The sequence below is a fragment of the Nipponia nippon genome, unplaced genomic scaffold (assembly GCF_047370975.1).
Source record: "Nipponia nippon isolate SJK-2023a ecotype South Korea unplaced genomic scaffold, ASM4737097v1 scaffold_3, whole genome shotgun sequence".
NCBI classification, from domain to species: Eukaryota; Metazoa; Chordata; class Aves; order Pelecaniformes; family Threskiornithidae; genus Nipponia; species Nipponia nippon.
Window position 1 is genome coordinate 54,746,404 of NW_028262347.1, and position 22,356 is coordinate 54,768,759.

At 45.7% G+C, this 22,356-nt stretch overlaps 1 protein-coding gene across 7 annotated transcripts in view; it reads right to left on the reverse strand.

Annotated features, from left to right (window-relative positions):
- Positions 1–93: 93 nt before the first annotated feature.
- GSG1 (germ cell associated 1) overlaps positions 94–22,356 on the reverse strand; it is a 49,623-nt gene continuing 27,360 nt past the window's right edge. The window contains exons 1-7 of one of the 7 annotated variants that reach the window (XM_087764882.1): positions 16,371–16,478; positions 13,547–13,678; positions 7,992–8,310; positions 5,387–5,434; positions 2,437–2,589; positions 2,202–2,313; positions 94–1,118 (exon numbers count right to left, since the gene is read on the reverse strand). In XM_087764882.1, coding sequence (XP_087621008.1) covers positions 803–1,118; positions 2,202–2,313; positions 2,437–2,589; positions 5,387–5,434; positions 7,992–8,310; positions 13,547–13,609 — 1,011 coding nt within the window. In that variant the 5' untranslated portion in view covers positions 13,610–13,678; positions 16,371–16,478 and the 3' untranslated portion in view covers positions 94–802. Of the gene's footprint in view, positions 1,119–2,201; positions 2,314–2,436; positions 2,590–5,386; positions 5,435–7,991; positions 8,311–10,487; positions 10,643–13,546; positions 13,679–13,771; positions 13,885–14,665; positions 14,798–16,370; positions 16,479–22,356 lie in introns of those variants that run through there. The other 6 variants (XM_087764881.1, XM_009475316.2, XM_087764883.1 and 3 more) reach the window with 6 other exon arrangements.

Sequence of the window (22,356 nt, forward strand, 5' to 3'; positions counted from 1 at the left end):
TTCACCTTTGAGAGATTATGAGTTTGCTTGATTTGGGGATTGTTTGCAATATTTTTACAATGGGGAAAAGGGGACAGATGAAGAGAAACAAAGAAAAAAGCAAAAGCCCAGCCAAGGATTCTGAAAGGTTGTGGAGAAGACAGTAGAAAGAGACAGACAGGAAAGTACCTCAGAAAGGGAGATTTGGGGGGAAAAAGCAAGAAGGGAGCATGTGGGAGTCATTACAGATAGGAAAGAGGAGGAGAGAGATGTTTGAAAGCAACCCCCCATTCCTACTGCAGCAGCACTTTTAATCTGGGGGCAGGGAGAAGAGGAGGTTGGGCCTGGAAATGGGGAAAAAGTGGGGTGTTCAAAGAGGATTACAGCCCATCAATATGAGTACTGATGCCCTTCACCATAGCACTGAACCAGGGGGGTTGCTGGAAGGTCGATGTGACACTGCCCAAAGAGGACCCGCACTGCAATTTGCCGGGTGGATGGTGTTGACTATCTATTCCCAGGTGCAATACTGCTGGGATTAGGACATCTGCCTCAACTTTGAAAGTGCTTGGAGACAGCTGGCACCAACAACATGTCCTTCCAGTTTCACCCTTGCCAGCTGAGCACACCCATCAGACTGCGATCGCGGAGGACCCACCCTGCTACTGCTGGCACTGCTGTTGCCCTGGCCCAGTGTTCACCTTCTCACTCCCCAAACAGTAGAGGAAGAGCTCCCCAGGAACTTGCTAACAGTGGTGCTAGTGTTTGGTTCAGAGCTCATGTGCCTCCCAAACCCCACGGCTCTGTCCCTGCGCACTCATCCCTAACAGCAATCCTCCCCGATCGTCTGTCCCAAAACCTCATCCAGTCCCAGCTCTGGTTCCCGCTGTAGCACTTTCTGCTGCAGCTCAGAGTAGAAGCCGACTCCCTCAGAGACTGAATGGAGGGGCTTGGCTTGGGGCTCATAGTAGCTGCTTATTTGCTGCTGTACGAAGCACTGGTGGTGCTGAGGCTGATCCTTGAAGCTCCCATCGTAGCCCTTGATGTGGTTCCTTTTGAACTCCAGCACTGTCTTGGTGTAAGTGTTGAGAGTGGTGACAGCAGAGGCCATGCAGCAGGTGAAGGAGGCCCAGGCCATGCTACAGGAGAGATACAAGAACAGCACATGCTGTGAGAAGTCAAGAGGGTAAGGAATTAGCTGTGTGCATCGTGATGCGCCCTGATTTGCCAGGCAGAAGCTGCTGAGCATGGACATGAACTAGAAAGACTAAGGCTCATAACATTACAGTTCTTAGGGGTTATCCCACCACAGGCTCTTTCTTAGATAAGTGGGGTAAATACTGGTCATCCTTGTCACAGGGAAGGGAGGGATACAGGGAGAACAAAAAGGGCAGCAGGAAAGTCTGTAACTAGTCAGAGCAGGACAGCACAGCTTGGAAGCAAGTTCTGTATTGCAGGGCTGCTCAGTGTCTTCCTGGACATGAGGCATGTCTACTTGAGCATAACCAGGTGGCCACGTTGACATTTGACGTCCACATGGGTGCATGGCCCTGCAGTGTTCTAAGTTTTAAGAATAAATGTGGTCATCGTCAGCACAGCATTGCAAATTGAGCCTGTGCTTTCCATGGGCACATGCAAGGCTCATCCAAATGTTTTTCGAGTCAGTTATGGCATATCAGCTGCAGCTGGCTTCTTTAGCCTTTAGAGAAAGGAACTCTGAGCCACCTGCTTTTGGCAGCTGCTCTTCCTGGCTACAGTGTCCACATCTTTAAGTATGTGCCTAGGCTTGGTGCTGCAGGAATAGGCCCTTTGGACATTGGTTAGTGAAGACGCCAAACCAGCATGCAACTTAGTTAAGCTGCAGAAAAACAAGGCATGTTTGAGAGCATATCACAGGTGGCCTCTGCACACAGGGAAGAGCTGAGACCAAACAGGGCAAACCAGCATAGCAGCAAACCTGATTAGTCAGCAGGGTTGAAGGCACTTGTTTAGGTGTGACCCCGTTGTTTGCCAATCTTTGGTAGCTACTCATTTAAGTAACTCAGCAACTATTTGTTAAAGCAAGGGATGAGGCAAAGACAGATTAGCAGTAGGAGAACCATGGTACACCTGTCTTTGGACACGCAGAAGGACAAGAAGGGAGGAGGTGGGTTTTGGCAGAGTGTAGCATGGCTGAAACCTAAGAGGCTGGGGAAGTGAAGATGGTTTCAGGGCTCACGTACTAGAATGCCCAGCCGTAGTCCCATGAGTGCGGTCTCCAGTCCTCTGGTCCCAGATTAACTGTTGCCTGGAAGACTTGAGTGTACATCATGTGTGCCACCATCCCAAGGAGACCTGACACAAGAAGACAAGAAAGCAAGGAATTTACAGCGGGAGCCAGAGCTGCATATTTCAGCCTTGTGTGGAAAAGGAGGATCTCCTGCTGCTGTGATTCCAAACCTGCAGTAGCACACTTACCTGACAGCACCGAGGAGACAGCAGCGAAGGCATTGAGCTTCAATCCACAGACAGGATTGCCGGTATGGAGCATTTCCACCATGAGGAGGATGAAGCTGATGAGCAGCAAGCTGATGTACAGCATCTCTGATCCCAGTGACAGCCACAGGATTCCTGCCAGGAACCAGAAACTCCTCACATCAATACAGGATGGCTTGTTCAGGGGAAAGCACTCCCCTTTCCCAGCTCAATCCTGAAAGGATGTCCTTTGGAAAGAAGGGAAAGAAGGAAAACAGCGAACACCCAACAGCAATCCCCCCAGCCTGTGAGCAAGGGCTCAAAGGATGCTGAAGGGGACAGAGAGTCCATCACAGAAGGTGACTTGGCTGGTCTGGCACTGCAAAAGCTGAGAGGAACTAAAACAGCTGTTTGTAAACAAGCCAGCATTAGTCATAAACAGCAACGAAGAAGCCATGGGGGAAAAGGCAGGGGGAAAGCTGCTGAGCACAAGACCTACTGTTCATAGGTTGACCATGAACATATCTGAGCTGGGTGTTAAAATGTTCTTTCCCATCAGTGTAGTGACCTTCACAGTAGGTTTCTAAACACAACAGTGGAAGCAAATGACTTTTAACCTGGGACTCAACTGGTTAAGAGAAGAACTGTATGGTGCATCTGTGGCTAGGACCTGGACTCTGGAATTCAGCAGGTCACTTTTGCAGGCCTGTATTTCTCACTGAAACCTCAGTTAAAATGAAGCTACATTCCTTGGGGCAGATATCAAGCTAGGGCAATAACATTCACCACTCACCTTACTGCTTGAACAGAGTACAAGTACTTTCATACTGGGATTATCAGTGGGACTGTGATACCACAGTCCTCAGCTGAGCTTACTGTGCAGTAGGACTTGGAGGAGAATGAGAAAAGGCAGTCTGTAATGCTGGGCTGTGGAAGAGCACAGGATTCACTGAGGAAGAAATGTTAACCTGACAAATGAAGCAGCACTGTGAACGCTACCATTAGCAACTATTAATGGCCGTAGAGGAGACATTCAACTGGGGAAAAGGAGTGTGAAGAAAATCCTCATTAATGTGGCACTGACTTGACTCTTCAATGTCATTAGTGCCATAGAGTCATCCAGCTCTTTAGCAGGAATTGATGAGCTGCATTGCCTGCTTAAAGGAGCTGGCTTGCTTGCTGCAGCACCATCAGGGAGACTATTTCATTAGAAGTCAGACTGCCGAAAAGTGTCCTGGAGGCTGCAGGCACCACACATGCACAGAGGTCTCTGCATCACGTCCCCTGTGAGTCCAGGTTCACCATGCATGCTGTGTAATCTGGTCTTGTAATGCTGCCTATGTAATGTGAAGCTGCTCTCCACACACCCAGCTCAGCCAGGCCAGCCTGCAATCAGCAGTCACACCACCTTCTCCAGTGCTGGCCCAAATATATAACGGCAGTTGTGCTGGAGGACCAGGTCATCTTAAGATGATGCTATGAGCAGGAAGGGGCGAAAGCGGGTGATAGGGCTGTTAAGACCACAGTGTCACTGTAAGTGTCATGTTTAAGCTCATAGTGATCTTCCGATTAATTTGTAGGAGCTCAATGTCTTACAGAACATGGCCTTTCTATCAATGTTGGGCTGCAATTAGACAAGGAGCAGTAGGAGTGTGAGGGGGGACAGACAGAAAGATTTACAAAGGCACTTAATCTGGTTGCGTAAACCTCTTTTCTTAGGAAAACAGTCTATAAGGAAGACATTGGAAGCAACAGAGCCAGAGATCTGGGCAGGGAATGAAGCACAGGGAGGTGAGAAAGCAGAAAAATGCATTGCTACTATCTGTGAAGTGAGCATTTTGTGATAAATGCAAGAGTTACTCAGTAAATGCAGTTAAGTCATTCATTTTATGACAAAGTGGAGATCTGCATGACTTCAAAATTATCTTGTCATTTGAATTGTGTGAATACTGTTTTGCAAAAGAATTAGCAAGGGAGGTTTTTCTACCCTGCTGTTGTACTGAGAGTGACCCAGGTTAATCTGCACAGAGATGCCACTGCACGCCACTTGCACCAGACCCCTCACTGGGGAATGCACATCGCTTTATAAAAGCAAGTCAGCAGTCTTTGCCAGTGTTTTAAAATAGGGGAAACAAAGCAGAAAAAGAAGATGAGTTCCCCGAAATTACTCATCTCCCTGCTGGCTGTTGCAATTCCTCAGCATTTATTCCAGCCGTTGCTTTCACGGCTTGAATGCTGACACAGGCTCTGCACCCCAGGCCTTTCCCTTCACATATGAGCATCCTCTGAAATGACTTGTCTCCAGCCTCCATCTGAGGGAATAGTTAGCAAGCCCACACCAGTTGCAAAGCTTTCAGTAAGTAAAATCTCCATTGCACATCTACACATATATCCAGGTATACTGAAGGTATCCCCAGGATAATCTGAAACACGTGACAATGACAGGAGGGGTGAGTTCTGCAACCCAAATGAAGTTTTGTATTTGATGCAGCAAGGACTTCACCCTGAAAGTGTAATTTTCGGATGTCCTGATCACTTACCACAAAGTAAGACGTGATTCAGCTTCCAGAGTCATCACATTAGACCCCAAGACTGTAGCACTGAGTCAACATGTAGCATATGTGGGAGGGACTGCCCTCAGGTGGCATCCATCCCCTTGCCGCTGACTGCAGCAAGATGACAAGCTCAGACTGGGCAACTTATTAGATGAGACAAATCCCACTTCATATGGGAGGGGGTCTGATGTTTCCAGCACTGACCTCACAGATGGCAGTGGTTTAGGCAAATATCTGGGAGAAAATCTTCACTCTTTTAGCAACCATGAGGCCAAGATTTCATGCTTGGCTCTTTGGGGGCCCGCCCTGCTGTCCTCACACAGGCGAAATATTGCAGGTCCCCCATCCCAAGGAGGTGCACTGGGCAGCTACAGTGAGGTATGGGGGTTTCCTCTTACCTCTCTCTGCTGGTGGTGAAAGCTCAATAAAGCTACGGCATTTCTCTTCTGAAACACAAAACCAAAGGTATTAGTTTGCAAGACAATGCAGGGTACATAAGGGAAAAGAAAATCTCTCCCTCTCTCTTCACTGCATAGTTCCAGTCATCCCTGAGCCTACCCATCAGATCTTCTCACGTCTGCTTTCTTTCTGACTATCTTTCCAGACCTTCGCTGGAGCAAGGTAGGAGAAGGCAATGTCTGCCTGAAAAACTAGAGGTGGTCATTCCAGAAAAAAACTTCAGCAATTTGTAAATCTTACGAGCCTCTGGGAATATAAAAATCTGTTGCTACTCATTCACAACATTAACTGTTGGTCAGGCCTATTAAGGGTGTAGCTTACAACAGACTGCAGACCTACCACTTCTGCTGAGGACATGAATTCCCACTCACTCCAGTCTCAGCAGAGCAGTTCTAGCACTGCTTCCCAAAGAAGAAAGTAAAAAAAAAAAATCTTCCCAAGTGAAATGCTGCGTGATGGATGTGAGTCCCTCTTCTGTGGCAGAGAATCACACAGAAATATGGTCTTTTGTCCTCACATTTTAGGCATGCTATTTGGACAAATGGCGTTCATATTTGCTTTGGCTTTTTATGTTGGCCAGATGCAAACTATTGTCTCAGCTGAGGGTCCATCATTATTATCTGTAAGTCTATCTTACTGCATACTGCATTACTACATTTGAGGGTCCTCTCCTCTACGGAGGAGCACGGTATTTTCTCCCAGAAATCAGCCTGCCGCTTTTCATCTAAGAATCTCATTTTCTTGATTTCTGTCCCCAGTTCTAATCTCTCCCAATCTCCTGTATTACTTCTGTCATCCACAGCTCTCAGGACACTACCCAGTTTAGTGCCATCTGCAGTCCTCATTAACTTGCGGTTTGCTACTTCACCTAGAACTTTAATGAGGTTATTCAGTAATGGCTCATCTAAACTGATCCTGAGATTAGCCTGAATAATGAAATCCTTTCTCCAGCTCAACTCAAACTCCTTTCACTCATAGCAGCTCATAGTAGCTGATGTGGTTGCCTATGCACTTCCTTCAAAGACCCACAGCAGTGGGTGGGTTGTACTCTATTTGCAGGAAGCAGGGGACCGAGACTGACTATGTGCTTTACCCCACAGTCTGCTGCAATCCAGATGTAACCTGCTCTTTACGTTCCTTCGGGCATCAGGGTTATTCCAGGACTGCCTGGTGGCCAGACAAGTCTTTCAGAGAAAGCTGTCAAGGGATGTAGTCCCATTCCCACAAGCACCATGGAAACATACCCCAACCCAAACCAGTCCGAAATAAACACATCTCCTTCCGCAGCATGTCTGGAAATGCTCATAACAAAGCAGCCCTCTCATTAGGACATGAGAGTTTCAAGCACATTCCCTCCTGCTCCCACCCCCCTTCTGTCTGCTTGTATTCACCAGTTCTTTATTTTCAAACTCTGACAGCAACACATAAGAAAATGAGAAATGCTATACTAGAACGGTGGCTTAGTTAAAGAAGATGAGATGTTTGTGCTTTGGGAGAGCTGAAGGGAGGGTGGTGGGCTCAGGGGAATGGGCCTGATGAAAGCAACTTTCATCACTGTATCTTTAGATACAAATCTCCCTGTTGGCTACCTTCTGGGTCAGTTCTGATCCTTGATGTGTGTGCCAGGCCATAAAGAGCATCTGTGAACTGCAGAGCATCCACCTGTGCTGGCGTCGCACAGGTTTCAGCAGAAGGCCTTCAGCAGGGCTGGGCAGAAGCAAGTCAAGGGTTAAGGGAGGCACCAAAGGGGTCTAGTACAGGTTGCACAAGCAGCCCCTGGCACTCCAGGGTTTACAGTGCCAGTCCCGCAAGGTTAAAAACGACAAATGAAACCTATCACAATATCACAAAAACAACTAAAAATATTACAGTACTGCAGCTCTAATCCTCAGGTCAATTTGCCTCCTAGCTTTAGTTCCTCTGGGTTCAGATCCTCCAGGTTTTCTCTGTATCTATAAGGCAGTACTTCTCTTTCTCTCTTTGTTTTTTTGTTTGTTTGTTTGGTTTTTTATTAAGAAAAGTCCAGTCCCTTTTCAATTCACAAAACCTCTCAGTTTGGTGATTTGAGGAGAACACCAACCATTGAAGTCCTCACAGTGATAACTATAAATTGACAACGCTGCATAAGATCAGCCTGCTTAGATTTCTGAGGGGACATGCACAAATGTGCCCTGGAGTGCATGAAGTAAGCTGTGTGTAGGAATGGCGTTATGGGGAAAGAGAAAAGGAGGCTCTCTCCAGTTCACATCAGGATGAACAATGCCATCACAAAGTCACTGCCACCACCACCACCTCTTGCACTTCGCAGCCCGTATTCCAGACTGAAGGGCACACCAGAGACAACCATTCTCCCTTGTCCCTCTCTGTAAACATCCCAATAAAGGACAGAAATATAATGACCACAGCAGTGCAAAGGGCCAATGCCATCTAGGAAAATGAAGAAGGCTTTTCTCCCAAGTGCTGTCAGCCTCCCGCCTTTCATTTCCAAACTCCTCTGGGGCAAATACAAGGGAAGAAGTTGTGGCTGCCTGGGCAAGACGCTACCTGGCCCTTCCATGCTCTCTTCACAGGAAAGCCACATCCCCGTGTGGAAGTATCTGAAGGCAAAGCGGTCATCCCCGGTCTCCCAGCTGTAGTGCACCACATCCTGGGATGAAACATTGCTAGCACCTGCATCAGACGGCATGGGGACACCGATGCACTTGGTGGCTTTGCTCTTCCCACACAAAGGCTTGGGCACTTTCTGGGTCCCGGTGCACCAGTAACTGCCAAGCAAGGCAGTGGTGGAGAGGCTGAGAGCCAGCAGGTTCAGGATGACAGCCAGGAAAGCACGGCGCCACGGCAATCCCTTCAGCAGCTCCATCTACAACACACAAATGGGAGGGACTGTCACATCAGCCACTTGTCCCACCTAGCCTTACGAATTCCAGCTCTTCCCAGCGTGCACCTGTGGGGAGGGGATATGAGCACTCTGCCCTCCTCACAGCATCCCAAGAGCTCACCCAGCATGGAAGAAACATTTCCTGAAAGCCAGGGCAGTGGCTTTCAGGTCAGCTTCAACCATCTCAAAGTACACTGAATATCTGTACTGGGGAAGAGAGGGTGACTCAGTAGACATAGAAGGGCTGAGTGCATCGGGGTGTGTGAGCACATGAGCAAAATGAAAGGGACATCATATTCACTCCATCTCAGAGATGGTACAGAAAAACTGTTAATCAACTTCCCCAAATACCATGTGTTGCCTTTAGATGGGGCATGATGAATGCTCTGTCCAACTAAATGAGAATTCTTGCTGCCAAGTGCCCCAAAACACTTTTTCAAGCAGTTCATTACTGTACCTAGGGAGGTAGGGAGTGTATTGATTTCACAGTGGGGAAAGGCAGGAAAACGTTCCCAGATCACTGAAGGTCACACATCAAAGCAGTGACCTGCTCAAGAGGGACACCCAGCTATCCAGCCCTGGCAGCTCAAGTTCAAGCCCCAGAGCAGCACCTCCCACCTGAGCAAGCACTGCTCTGCACATCAGAAATTTGGTAGGGTGGTGGGATGACAGTGTCTCTGCTCTCACATAAAGTGCCAAAGGGCTTTTTTTTAAGAGCAAGCATTGCCACAAACACTTTTCCTGGTTTCATCTTATCAGAAAAAGTAACTCAGAAAGCAGTTTGTGTAGCAGGATCCTGTGGTCTTTCTCACTCAGAGGGAAGCTTAAGATTTTACGGTTCCTGCAAAACCTTGCGCTGACTTCTGAGAACCCCAACTTATCACTCCATGGATTGATTAGATGTCATCTACCCACACATCAACTTTCATGTAATCAACGCATGCCTCTTCCCACATGGCACTCCCTATGTTTGGCACAACTTCATCCAGATACTCCCACCCTTTCCTATTTATGACTCTCAAAATCTATTTGCCCATGAATTCAGTTTGTACAGACGTTGCCTGCTGCCGATCCTCTTCACATAATTTCGGTTGACTCACCCAACGTTGAACGTGTGAGAAAGGCCCAGCACACAGTGGACACTACTATAAATAAACAATATGATACTGAGCGTTGCATTGTTTGTGACTGCACCACAGCTAAAAGTGGTGCAGTTAGAAGCATTTGTTCCGCTAACCATCAAGCTTGGAAATGTAGTCAATAAAAATGGTGCTGAAGCTCCTCTTGGAAAGCAGGACTTCATTAGCATCTTATCATACTGAGAAAACAGTGCCTGATCCAGAACATCCTCATTGAAGGCAAGAAAATTTTTCAGCTCCTGAAAAATTGCTGTATTGTTTTACGCTCTGGCTTCTTTTGTCTCTTCACCAGAGCATTTCTTTCTTTCAGCAATGGAGATGCTGCACCTTGGAGATGGTAACATCTTAATGATACCATAACTAATGACTTCCATGATCTGAAGGCATGTTGGGTATCACCATTTTCACAGAGCAGATACCTACTAGGAACAGGTAATTATGCGAAGGTTTCTGGCTAAGGTTGGTGGCAAATTCCTCACTGAAAGTTTTTTCAGTGGAAAATTTTGCTTATGACTGAAAAGGAAATGATAGATAAAATTGCTCCCCTCAAAACCATGATTTTTCATCTGAAAATAGAAACCTTCAGCACACAAAGTTTTTCAGTTTTTCATCAATGCTTGATTATAAGATTTTCTGTCATCAGGTTTCGGTTTGCTCATGCTTTTATTTAAAAAAAAAAATCTTTCCACTCATAATATTGACAAAAATAATTTTTCTAATTTAAATCTTCAATAGTGGGAAAAATATTCTCTCCAGTTGATTTGTGATAGTAGTTGAAAGGCCATATAATTTCAGAACAAGTGATAAGGAAAAAGGAAAAAAAAAAAAAAAGAGAAACAAATGAGTCAGAAGAAGGAACTGGATCAAGGATGCAGAGGACATGGGGAATGAGAAGCAAATCTGAACTACTCCTTCGTGAGAACATTGTCAGAAAAGTCTCCCTCCATAAAAGCCAAGCACTTATTGACAATAACTGACCATAGTATCTAGGTAGCCCCAAAAGGAAAGAGCTGAATTTACCTTGGCAGCAAGTCCTCGAAGTCCTGTTAATTTGGAGAAGCAATACAGAAATGGGACTCAGGCTTCGTCTTCTGTTTTGCTCATCTCTAGGTCCTCCAAGAAACCCAATTGCTTCAAAATCACTTTCTCTTTTGTCTCCTCCCCTCCTCCCTCACCCCCCAGTGATTATTAAATGCTATCCCTCCAGCCAGCAGCTGTTTTGTGGAAAACGGTCATTTTGTAATCCACAATGCAATCACAGCACAGCTGTTCTGGGAGATTACACAGGAAGCGATTGGTGCTGCGGGCTGGGATTAAGTACAGAAGGGTGACCTGTATTGACTGAGTAGAAAGTTTCCATAAAACACAGAAAGATCCCAGCCATCTCCATGTGGTGGCTGTTTGGGAGCTTGTATGGAGCGAGCTGGCGGCTCTATGGCCAGTGATTCAGGGGATGAGTGACCTTAGCTGAGAAACTACCAGCACCCTTGGCATCAGGTCACCCTTTGCCCCGGGCACTGTCTCAGCAGAACGGCAAAGGCCACAAGCCCCCCAGCCCCGGGATATCTTCCTCGACAGACCTGCCAGCCGCAGAAAGGGGAGAATAAAAAAATGGGGAGAAGAAAGTTTATGTGACTGCATCTGCTCTGAGGACTGAGGATTTCAGACCCTGAAGAGATGCCAATCCATCTTTCCCCATGAGCACTGGAGATTTTAATGACAAAAGGAGCCCCTTAGCAGAAGTACTGCTGAGTGGCAGACCGGCATTACGGCATCACCACCGTGACAGAGGTAGGTGAAATCCTGACAAGTCGAAGAAGTCTGGTACTCAAAGGATGGGAGCATGGGGAAGACTGTCAGTGTCCCTCGTAGTGGCAGCTTTTACCAAGGCATAAAGTTCACCAGGAATCCCAGCTCTCAGCAGCTTCACATTGGATGAATTTGGGAAGATAGTAAGGAGAGACAGAAAGATTCACACTCACTCAAAGTCCCCTCTGAGCTCTTGTCCTGAAAGTTTAAAGGCTCACACAATACCTGAGGGTGTTGATACACCTTGTTTGGTATCAGAACAGTGAAAAGCAAGAATGGCATTACCTCTTAGGAGAATGAACTGTCACTAGAGGGCATAGAGCAGCGCTGCATTGAATCAAACTGCAAGGGAGAGGAGCATCCCAAAGGTACGCACCCTGTCTTCCCCACAAAGGCTTTGCCCAGTGCCAAGCGGGTGAGGCTCCCACCACCACCACTGGGAGGGAGCAAAGCAGATTCCCTGCATGCCTGCCCTGCTGCTCTGCCGGGACAGAGGAAACCAGTGGTCCATTTGCTCTCATCCCCCACTTCCAACGCCAGAGCCCAGAGGCTGGGAGGCAGGTGTACAAATAGCTCAGGGTGATGGCCCAGCCTGTGACAGCCCCCTGCACACCACAGGTAGCAGACGGAGCTGACAGGTTCTCGGTCCCATACGTGGGCTGTGCTATCACGGGCTCCTGACCCTTCCTGCCCTGAGCAGAATGGTCGGTAGCTGTGTGGCTATTTTAATCCTAGTCACTGCATAAGCTCCTCTAATATAGATAATCATCTCTAAGATGGGCTAACTGAAAGCAATGCTAAATGTTTCTGTGCTCCATGGACTGTCTGCAGGTTTTTTGATTAATAAAAAGCTTCTGTTTGACACAGATGTACTTAATTTATTGAAATAGGTAGAATAACAGCTGATGCTGCTTAAAAGGAGAGCGGTAATTTTTTTTTTTCATTGCTCAGTCTCTCCACATCTGGACACCTTAAGTTCAGCTTCTAAATGCTCAGGGAAAAAAAAGCCTGGCTTTCAGGCTCAAGAATAGGTAAAGTCCATCTCTCTACTGATAATCCTTAATGTTATCATGTTCCTAGTTTTAAGCTTGATGAGAGTCTCACTAAAATCCAGGATGCTATGTCAGTTTCTAAAGCTGGGATCACGGCATATATATTGATGAAATGGGATGGAATTAGACTTATATGGATAAGAATTCAGATTTTAAAATAAATTTATCAGAAATATGCTATGGTTTCAAAAATATATGTATATCAGATTTCAGATTCAGATTCAGATATTCTGAATAATGGCAGATATTTATCCTTCCAGGAGATGGCAATCTTTCTCTAGTCTTCTTTTTGGGAGTCTCTGCTGCTCTGGTGCATGATGGGGGGGGAAGCAACACCGAAGTTTAGACTTCTGTTCCTTCCCTTTATATTGTTTCCCGCTCTGTTTTTCTCTTTTTTCCATTTCTATGAACACAACCTCTTTACCTCACCTACGGATATAGGGGGTTTGAGTTATCTTTGAGTTATCTGAGCCTCAGGAGACTTCTGAAATCATTCGGGAAAGAACAAAAAGAGGAATAAATGGCGTAGCTTAGCAGGGCATTTGCTCCACCTTCTGCCCTGCATGGAACTATTCTTTCTAAGACATTTTCCAGTATTTTGTCAAGTACCATATTAACTTTCTCAACATATTTCCATCCCCAGATTATTGCACATAGCTCATAGAATATAAACACCAGAGGATATTTCCTGACGGTCAACAAACTTCCCTTAGCAAAGTTCTATGTTTTGTTTTGTTTTTTAAAATCTCCATTCCAACCTCGCCTTAATCTGACCAATTATGGACAGGAAAACCAAGCTGTATGTCTTTCACCCTACTGTGCCTTCCAGTTTTCTTCTCCTTGTATCTGACATTTCCCACCATAACTTGGCTTGGCTAGAGGTTTTGGATGTCTCTTTCTCTTTGAACTCAGCAGCAGCCAGTCCCTGGTGACTCGTTTAAGGTTCACCCATTGAAGTGAATGCCCATAGCAGTTGATTTCCTGCGCAATCAGCCAAGTGCTTGGCTTATAAAAACAAAACAAGGAAACAAAATGCAAAACACAATTCTAGCACAACACCTCTACGGAGACTGCTGACTCTACAAAAGCCCGGGCGTTTGCAAGTGATGCATTTTTATCCCGGCTGTGTCACATACATACTTAGGGTGTATCGTGCCCCAAAGTGGCACCCTCAAATCCCAAGGATGTTGATGGAAAAGAAGAGCGCGAAGCCCTTACCAGATAGGGCCCAAAAACTGCAATACTTAACTGGCACGTCTCAAGAGGCACACAGCTCTTCATAGCCCTCCATGCAGCCCTCCTCCCCAGGAATACCAGGGATCATACGCTGTCCTGACATTGGCTCTTCAGCTGTCAGGAAGAGGAAAAGAGAGGAGGAAGAGCGGCTATTTACACCCATAACGTTGCTCTATGAAACCTGGACAAAGACGGGCTCATACTCACCCCTCATTCCACACACTCCTCACACATGACACTTCCCACCGCTCTTGTTTTTGCTGTTTTTACAGGAAGACCGTCCAGCGCTGCAGTGCCCTCCCTTACTGCCACACAGAAAGCAGGATGTCTCCGGGTGGCAGTGACACTGAGAGAGCCAGACTTCTCAAACCCAGTGACAGACTGCAAATGCCAGATTTCTCCCTGAGCTCTGAATAATTCCACTCAGATTGTAACCTTTATTTAGCTGTTTGCATGATGCATTAACTCTTGCTCTGCAAATGACCTCACCAGGCATATTTTTTCTAGTCTAAGCACATTTAAAGGTGAATTCTGTTTTTAAACATGAACAGCTTACATAGCTAGACATCATGTCTGTGGCAGAACAGAAATAGAGATTGAACTGGAATAAGTAAATGCATCTTAAAGATGAACAAACAAGCTTGCCACTAGTTTGGACCTAACTACTTTTTTGTTTCCCCCTACTTTTTTTTTTTCTTCGTTTTTTTTTTTCTCAAAACAAGTCTTACTTGGCTGGATTTTTTTTAATCTTTATGGTTATGAACGATTCAAAAAGCACATAGAAAGTAGACATGAAAAAAAAATCAAATGCAGCAACACAGACTTTGAGAACTCACTAGAGATTCTAGATGCCTCAATTTCTAGGTAGGCAACATAAGGCTATTTAAAGGGGGTTACTTTTCACAGAATACTTAAACTCTGGCAACTCTAGGATGTATTCACCTGAGCACACAGAAAAAAATGTTATTTGTGAAATTTAGCCAACCATAAACTGTAAGCAGACAAGACAAAGAAAACTTTTTATATAGATCTATAAGGATATTAAAGAGGATTCAGTCCAGGAAAGGGTCCATACGAACTCCCAAGTAGATAAAGGCTTACCTTATCCACTGCTCACTATCCCCATCTGCTCTTCTGAGGCATCCAGTGAAATACTACAAGGTGATCATGGACTCTCCCCACTATTTCTTTCTCTCTGACTGAACATGTAGCAGCCAAGAATTCCATGAGATCTGACCAGATGCTTTGAAATGTATCAAGTCTGTCATTTTAGAATTTTAGAATTAAATTTTAGAATTAACCCATTGATGGGTTAATTCTTTCTGAGCTCGTTAATTCATCACAGTACATTATATCAGCCGCAGGATTGGCAGGGCATCCACTTCTGCAGAATGCGTCTTTGTAATTTGGTAGTCCCCTTTATGAAAATTGTTGCCAGTTTTAAATCTACCACTTATGGGATCTCAGTCTGTTACACCACAGAACCACAAACACCCAGACTCAATGGCTGTCACAGGCTCATGGGTTTTTTTATCGTCAAGAGGGACCATTACAACAACATAGTCTCATCTCCGGTGTAACAGAACCCAGAGAACTTGACAATCATTTCTAGCGATACACAGAGCTCCTGCTGGAGCTATAGCACATATTTTATACGACTAACTAGTATCAGATGTGCAACAGGATATGATGGAAAACCCATGACATCCTTAGAAAAGTTATTCCAATGGTTAATTAACCTCATTCTTAAAATTTTGCTCTTGATTTGTAAGCAGTGTCTGCTTTAGTTTTCTAACCTCATCAGGCTGCTCCAACGCACAAATAAATAGCCAGTGAAATGATTTCCTAAAAATGTTATTGTAAGAGTCACAAATCAATGCATTTCATTAGAGGCACACAGTGTGATCTAACAAGCTGGCTGACAGCCCAAGTTCCTGGTTCTGTACTTGGCTCTGACACGTAATTTTCCCCTCCCATTGGCCAAGTCATTAGTGGTGCATTTACACTGCAGTCAAAGCAGTGGCAGTGATGGGGAGTAAACATTCAGTGCTTGTTTTAATTGGGTGTTGCTAGCAATTTTGCTGCAGCAATATGGAGCACAATGCAGGGTACAAACCTCAGTCCAGAAATGGAGTAGAGTAAGCTGTGCTGAACTCCACATTGCCATGGCTGGACTGATAGTTCAAAAACAGCTCTTGTTTCCCTACACTATAAAGTTGGGTCTTCATAGTCGTTCCCACAGATGCAAATCTACAGGACAGCTGATCCTTGTTGATGTTGGAATCAGCACAAAGCTGGTGGGAAAGAGACACTCTGTTCTGATAATGACAAAACTTGAGGATCTAAAATTAATCTGTGCAAAGAGTACATAAAATATGCAGGTAGTCCGGGAGTCAAAGAAAGGTTTAATACCAGTTTTAAAGCAAAAAATATTTGAAACAGTACAGCTGAACCACATTGCACTTTCGTTTCGTGTATGGAAATAAGTAAGTAAAAGCAATTGTTCTTTACTTCAATTTATGTTTTCCTCCATTTCACTATGGTGAATCAGAATAAGCAGAGCTAGAGGAAGCCTCCAAAGATTAACTAGTCATTCCACCTGCATCAATACAGCTGAGGCACCCTGAAGACCTTCAAGACTACTGTTAAAATTTTCTGCAAGGCAGATACTACTCCATCCTGGATTGAAGTCAGTATATTCCCTTGTAATATCTTGATTCCAACCAAATCACAATATTCAACAGAAAACTTTTCCATTTCTGCTAAATGCCATGGTCTCCATCCCACATCTGAATTATTTACTCACGTGGATTGTCCCCTTGAGGCCATTGGAACGACACAGTTTACTAAAGTTATGCTCACACACTAGTATTTGAGGAACCAGTGCTTCAAAGGAAGACTCTAAGCTAGCAGGAGAGGTTTGGAAATCAAAAAGAGTGAGTAAGACAGAGAGTTAGCTTTTTTGAGGTGAGGCGTGGGAGGTGTTTTCGTTCTTTAGCTATTAAAAACTCCTTGCTTTGGCAAGAAAAAAAAAGGGGGGAGAGAAAACTGGGAGGGGAAGAATTCATGAATAAAGAGGCAGCACAGCAAGAGGTACAGCAACCAGGGTGGCCAGAAGGCACAAGGGAGTTTCTCAGCTTGGCTTCCCTGACAGAGAAGAGATGGTAGTGAGCACAGGTCAGAAGAGCCAAGGTCTAATATGCTGGTCTAAAGGGAATATTAAAACCAGCTTTCTTTACAGCACTGAGCAGAGGGCTTATGTTACCGTGGGTGCTTTGAAAACAACGGTGCTAGATATTATAATTGCACCTTTTATCTTTCTGGATGTCCTGGTAATTATCCAGGACTGAGGACATCTCCTTTTTTCCCAGATTTAATGAGGATTTCAGATCCCTTTCCACTCCTTCATGGCATTTTGGAGCTGTGGCTTCACAGACTGTCTTGCTGGCGAGCGCCAGCCCCAGTGCTCATGCCTCCCATGCCCTTGCACGCTGCGGCAGGCAGCACAGCGGGGCTCGCTGTGCACTGGAGAGGGGACAGGTCGGGACAGGGCAGCAGTGACAAAAGTTTGGGCCCCCGACCCCATGCCTTGGAGGCCCGGAGGGAGCAGGCAGTGCCGGGAGCAGGCAGTGCCAGGAGCAGGCGGTGTCACCGTCTCGGGTGCGGGGCGGATGCAGCACGTGTGTGCTGTGGCCAGGGAGCTGTGGGGCGCCAAGGCTTCCCTACAGGTCCTGGGGGAAGGGAGGGCCCCAGTCCGTGGAAACGGAAACAAGAAATATTTTAGAGACTGCCAGCAGAGAACTTGGGCGTCTCCCTCTCTTCTGCTGTTTTTTTGTTGTTGTTGTTTTTTCAGTTTTGATTTTTTTTTCTTTTTCTGTCTCCTCCTCCTCTCTCTGTACCTCCCTGTTTCCTCACAGCCAGGTTTCCGCTTGCCTGGGCAACCTAGGTCCCACACACAGAGCGGGGACATCACATCCCCAGGGTGGCCCTGGCCGTGGGCAGGAGGAGTCTGGGAGTGGTGACACCATCCTGGGCCCCGGGAGGCCAGAGTAAGGTGACCCTGCAGCCATAGCCAGGGCCCTTTGTGCAAGTGCATTGTAACCTGGGCCTTAAATCATGTGCTATTATTTCCATGAGGCCCACCGTTAAAAAAAATAATAATAAACAACTGTCCTTCCTGGCCCCCATTATTTTTTTCTGAGCAGGCTCAAGCTACAATTACTCAAAGGCTCATTATTTAGCCAAATTCAGGGGGGATTTTGTCATAGATGGCAAAAGGTGTGTTCCTGACAGAAAAATTGTGATTTATTTTGAAGTAAGACACTGCTCAGAAGCTGTTTTCTTAAAAGAAAGAGTCATCAAGATTTTTTTTTTAAATGTGGATAAAACAGAATATACCCCTTGCCAGCCTTGTTCTCAGAAACAGATAAGTGGTTTTGACTGAAATTAAAAATAAAACCAAAAAGAACCCAATAAAACAGCTGAAGCAGACGTGAGCTAGAAGATGTTGGCTCCAAGTTTGGCAAAGGCAAAACCAACCAAAGCCAAACCTTGTGATGGGATGTGTCAAATGACTATTATAATAAAGAGGTAACACTACTAGCAATGTCTTCTATGTTCTGCGCACCCATTAAAATGCTAATCTCAACATTAGTCTTTCCCAGGTAGCCAAGGATTATAATTGCTGAGCTTTACAACTAAGTATTAAGCGTCGTGGCTAAAAAGCTTGACTGAACAAGAACTATTTGCCATCACCTGAACAGGGTAAGCATGAAGGAAGGAGAACATTTGGCTAGCATGTTACCACGGGCAGAATTTAGAGAAATTAGGTCAGGCAGAATGGAAAGAGAACTTCAGAAACCTCTTCCAAACAGTGAAAAGTAGTCATCTGTGGAACAGTCCCTCATGGGAAGTAAAGGATGCCCATTGCTTAAATCGTACACAACCAGACTGGATAATGCATTGGAAAATGTGCTGTAGGTAAGAATCTTGCAGGAACTGGGCTGGGCTAGAATGTGAGAAGATGGACTGGATGAGCTAGCAAGATTTTCCTGTCTCTAATTTCTATGATTTTTTTTTTAAATTGGCTGTAGTTTGCATTGCTTGAAATTCCTTCACACGAGTTACAGAATCCTGAGCGAGGCAGAAGATGGAGCTGGAGAGAGAGAGGTGGGTGTGTTTCCTGGATGACACACAACAAAAAAGAAGCCTGCAGCATCACAGAGGCTGTGAAACTAGAAAGACTGGCTGGAGAGAACAGGAGGGAACACAGCTCAGAGGGGCTGCTCCCACCGGGCTGATGCACGTGCAGGTGAGCTCCACTGAGGACACCGTGGGTGAGGATTAGGGCTTAGGTCAATGGTAAAGAGGGTGGTTTTGAGAGACCCATGACCGTACTTAAGCATGCTGCAGTCACTTGTGGTCAGTCTTCAGCACTGGGCAAGAAGTGGGAAGGCTCAGGTCTAGCTCTCTGCATGGCTCTCCCCTGCTAGTTTTCACCAAAGGATTTCTGAGTTAGCAGAACATTTGATTAGGGGCTTCTCTCCCCGCTTCTCTCTTCTGTTTTGCTTTGTTTTGAAATCAGCTTTCAGAGAGCTGGATTAAAACAGAGATTGCAGAGCTGGTCTTTTGCTCCTTCATTAATCCAGTGCTGGACACAACAAACATCTTTAATTACTCCCATCAGTCCTGAAGCCTTACACGCAGCTTTACCAATGCACCACAATCCTGACTTTCAAAATCCCTAGCATTTCAGTTCATGACTGAATGCAGTCACAGGTCAGCCGCTACCCTTTCATGAGGCTCAAAGCAGGTCACAGGCCTGTGCCACAGCCCTTTACCACTCCTGGTAAGTCTGTCTGTGTTGCAAGCCTAAGGATGCCCCAGGGCTCTGCTAATGGGTACCTGAAGTCCAACCTGTATTGAGCAATCCTCAGTGAGCCCTAGGAAAGTCCATCGTCCTACTGTACCACATGTTTTACTATTCCAGCCTTGGAACACCTCCTGGTGTGGGCTAACACAGCAGTCCAGGATAACATGTCCCTCTGCAATCGTCATGCTCCGGGTTTGGGTGCAGTGCACCGTCATGCATCTGGGTGATGTTTGAAGTGCAATATTACTAAGATTCTCAACAAAACCATTCTGGAATTTACTCGTGTTTCTTTCCACCCACAGTCTGTTACAGACTTTGAATGTGTGCTTCACAGCTTTGCTGGAGTGGATCTGCTGTTCCCCTCTTCAGAGATTAAAATGCATTTAATAATTATTAAATGAAAATTAAACTCTGAATGATTGAACTTCCCCACAATCCTTCATAGCCACTTTTACAGCTGGCTTAACCTCTGCATTGAAGATTTGGAAACTGTTCTTTTAAAAGCTCAAATGGGGTCCTCAAGAGGCTTTGAGATCCTCTAGACAGAAAAGCTACCAAAGTCTTTTTGTTGTTGCTAAAGAAAAAAGCTGTGGGTCACAGATCAAATCTGGTAAGGCACAAGGTGTCCCAGACAGCGCCAATTGCTGTCTTGGGGATGTATCCTGGCAAGCAGAGGCAGGGATGTCAGAGGAGCCATACCTCTAATCTGGCCTTCTTTACTGTATTTACTAATGGGAAGATTCCTGTACTATTCCTTCTCCACCTCCTCACTCCCAGGCTTTCACTGGGGCCCTGACTCAGACACCAGGCTCACTAGTACGTAACCAAAATGTACATCCAGGGAAAGTGACTTGATGCCTGCAGGATCTCAGCCAGCTTATTCCATCACTGCTTGGAAAACAGCCACGGCTTGGAATGCCAATGTCCACCCCCAGAAAGCTTCTCTCTCTTTTTCTGAGCCCCTACAGCCCCTCTCATCTACTAGGTTATGTGTAGGCATTGAGACTTCCCACAGAAGAGAGCAGCAGGGAGTGCAGGGAGTGCCGCTTCCATCTCCTACCCTCGAGGTGGAGAGATTTAATCAAGTGCTTTCCACAGAGCTTAGGGCTCCTAGGAGTGATGATGGAGAATAATGAGTTTCTTTCTGATCATTAGGAGGTTCTCACAGAGGCTTTCCCTGTAGTGATCACACCCTTCAGGGATACAGGTGCATCTGCTGAACACTGCAGATACCTGCTCTGACCCCATGCACAGCATTCACCTTCAGGCTCTCTCCTGCCCACACTAAAGCCATGGTTTCTCTTACATCTCTGTCATTTTAGGATGACATCCAAGCTGGACTGAAAGACTTCAAATGACAAGGAACTTACTGTCCCTAAACTGCCCCACTGGCTAACCAGCCTTGCAGTTTGGAGTGCACACCCTATATCTAGATGGCCTTCAACTGCCAGCCACTGAGGTGACTTCTGTATTAGTAAGCTAAGCAGCTCCGACCATGCACTCAAGCCCTGACAGGCAATTTTCTGCATTGTTAAACTATTAGCATGCTTTGTGGCAAGTTTTGCCTTGTGGGAGCTAGTACTCTCCTAACAGCAGGGCTGAGTCTGACACCACAAGTCAGGGCATCATTTCCAACAGGTGATTTGGGCAAGGCTACCTTCTTTGGGGGAGAAGAAATTTTATTCAGAGCGATGCCATGCCACTTGCCCTCGCATTCAGAGAACTGGCCCTGGATCGCTTTATTTACTAGTGTAGGTGTAACCTAGATTTCAACAAGACCTTTTCTGCCAGCGTTGTTTACTATTAGAAATCTCTCTCCCAAGTGAAGTATTTGTAGACTGTGATTAAGTCAATTCTTAACTTTCTCTTATATAAACTACATTTTGAGTCCTTTCCAGTTTTCAGCATCCTTTGAGAAATACAAACAGTAAAACAGAAGACAGTGCTCCAGTATGATCTCACCAGCCATGCCTGTACTCCATGTCCTTCCCAGCTTCCCTTCACCTTATGAGCATAGCACAAGGCACAATTCCTCCCGTCCTCACCTGTGTACCTCATTTCCAGGGTCAGGAATCTTACAGGTGCGGGCCAACTGGACAATACACTAATCTGGTCCCTGACATGAGCTCTCAGGGGACCAAGACTTTAAAGGAAGCCAAGTTACACTTCTGCTGCTCAGCTGGGACACAAAGGTTAGTGGGACTGAAAAAATGAAAATGTCCCACTTGCTATTCCGCTTATACATTTAGGAGTGATGTCTTTCCTCAACTGTTGGGGTTTTTAGCCTAAAGATTATTTACTGTGATGCCTGTATCCTCTATAGTGACACTGTGTTTCAGGATACTGTCTTCAGTCTCCCTGGCGCATCCCACATACACGCTTTGCTACCAGAAGGCAGCTGTGGCATTTCATTGTTGAAATGCACTCAAGAGATCCACCTCTGCCTGCACAATTTGAGCTGACCTTGCTGTTGTTGCCGTCCCCGCTATTAATTGTGTGATGTGCAAATATGCCACCAACTAAATTTTCCTGATAAATGAGTTCAGTACCATCAGGCTAAAACTTTACCACCATAGGAACCCCACTAGAAGCACTTGCTGATAACAGGATCCCTCCCTGGCACTTTCTGAAGTCTAACCATTGATAAGGTTTCAAGCCATACAACTGAGGCTGTGTTGATTATCTTTGCCATCCACAAGAAGGTTTCTGCATCAGAGCCCACGGACTCCTACATGCCACGGCCTTGATCATTATGTCATAACGCAAAAATAACTGTATTACAAATGAAAGGATGTTTTTATACGTAAGGCATTGCTCTTTGACACAGTTCCAAGCTTGGTTGTACAGGTCTACAGAAACGCCACTCCACCACTCTAGTAGCTCTTGTCTTTACGAGTACAGCAAGGCTCAGTCATTTCTG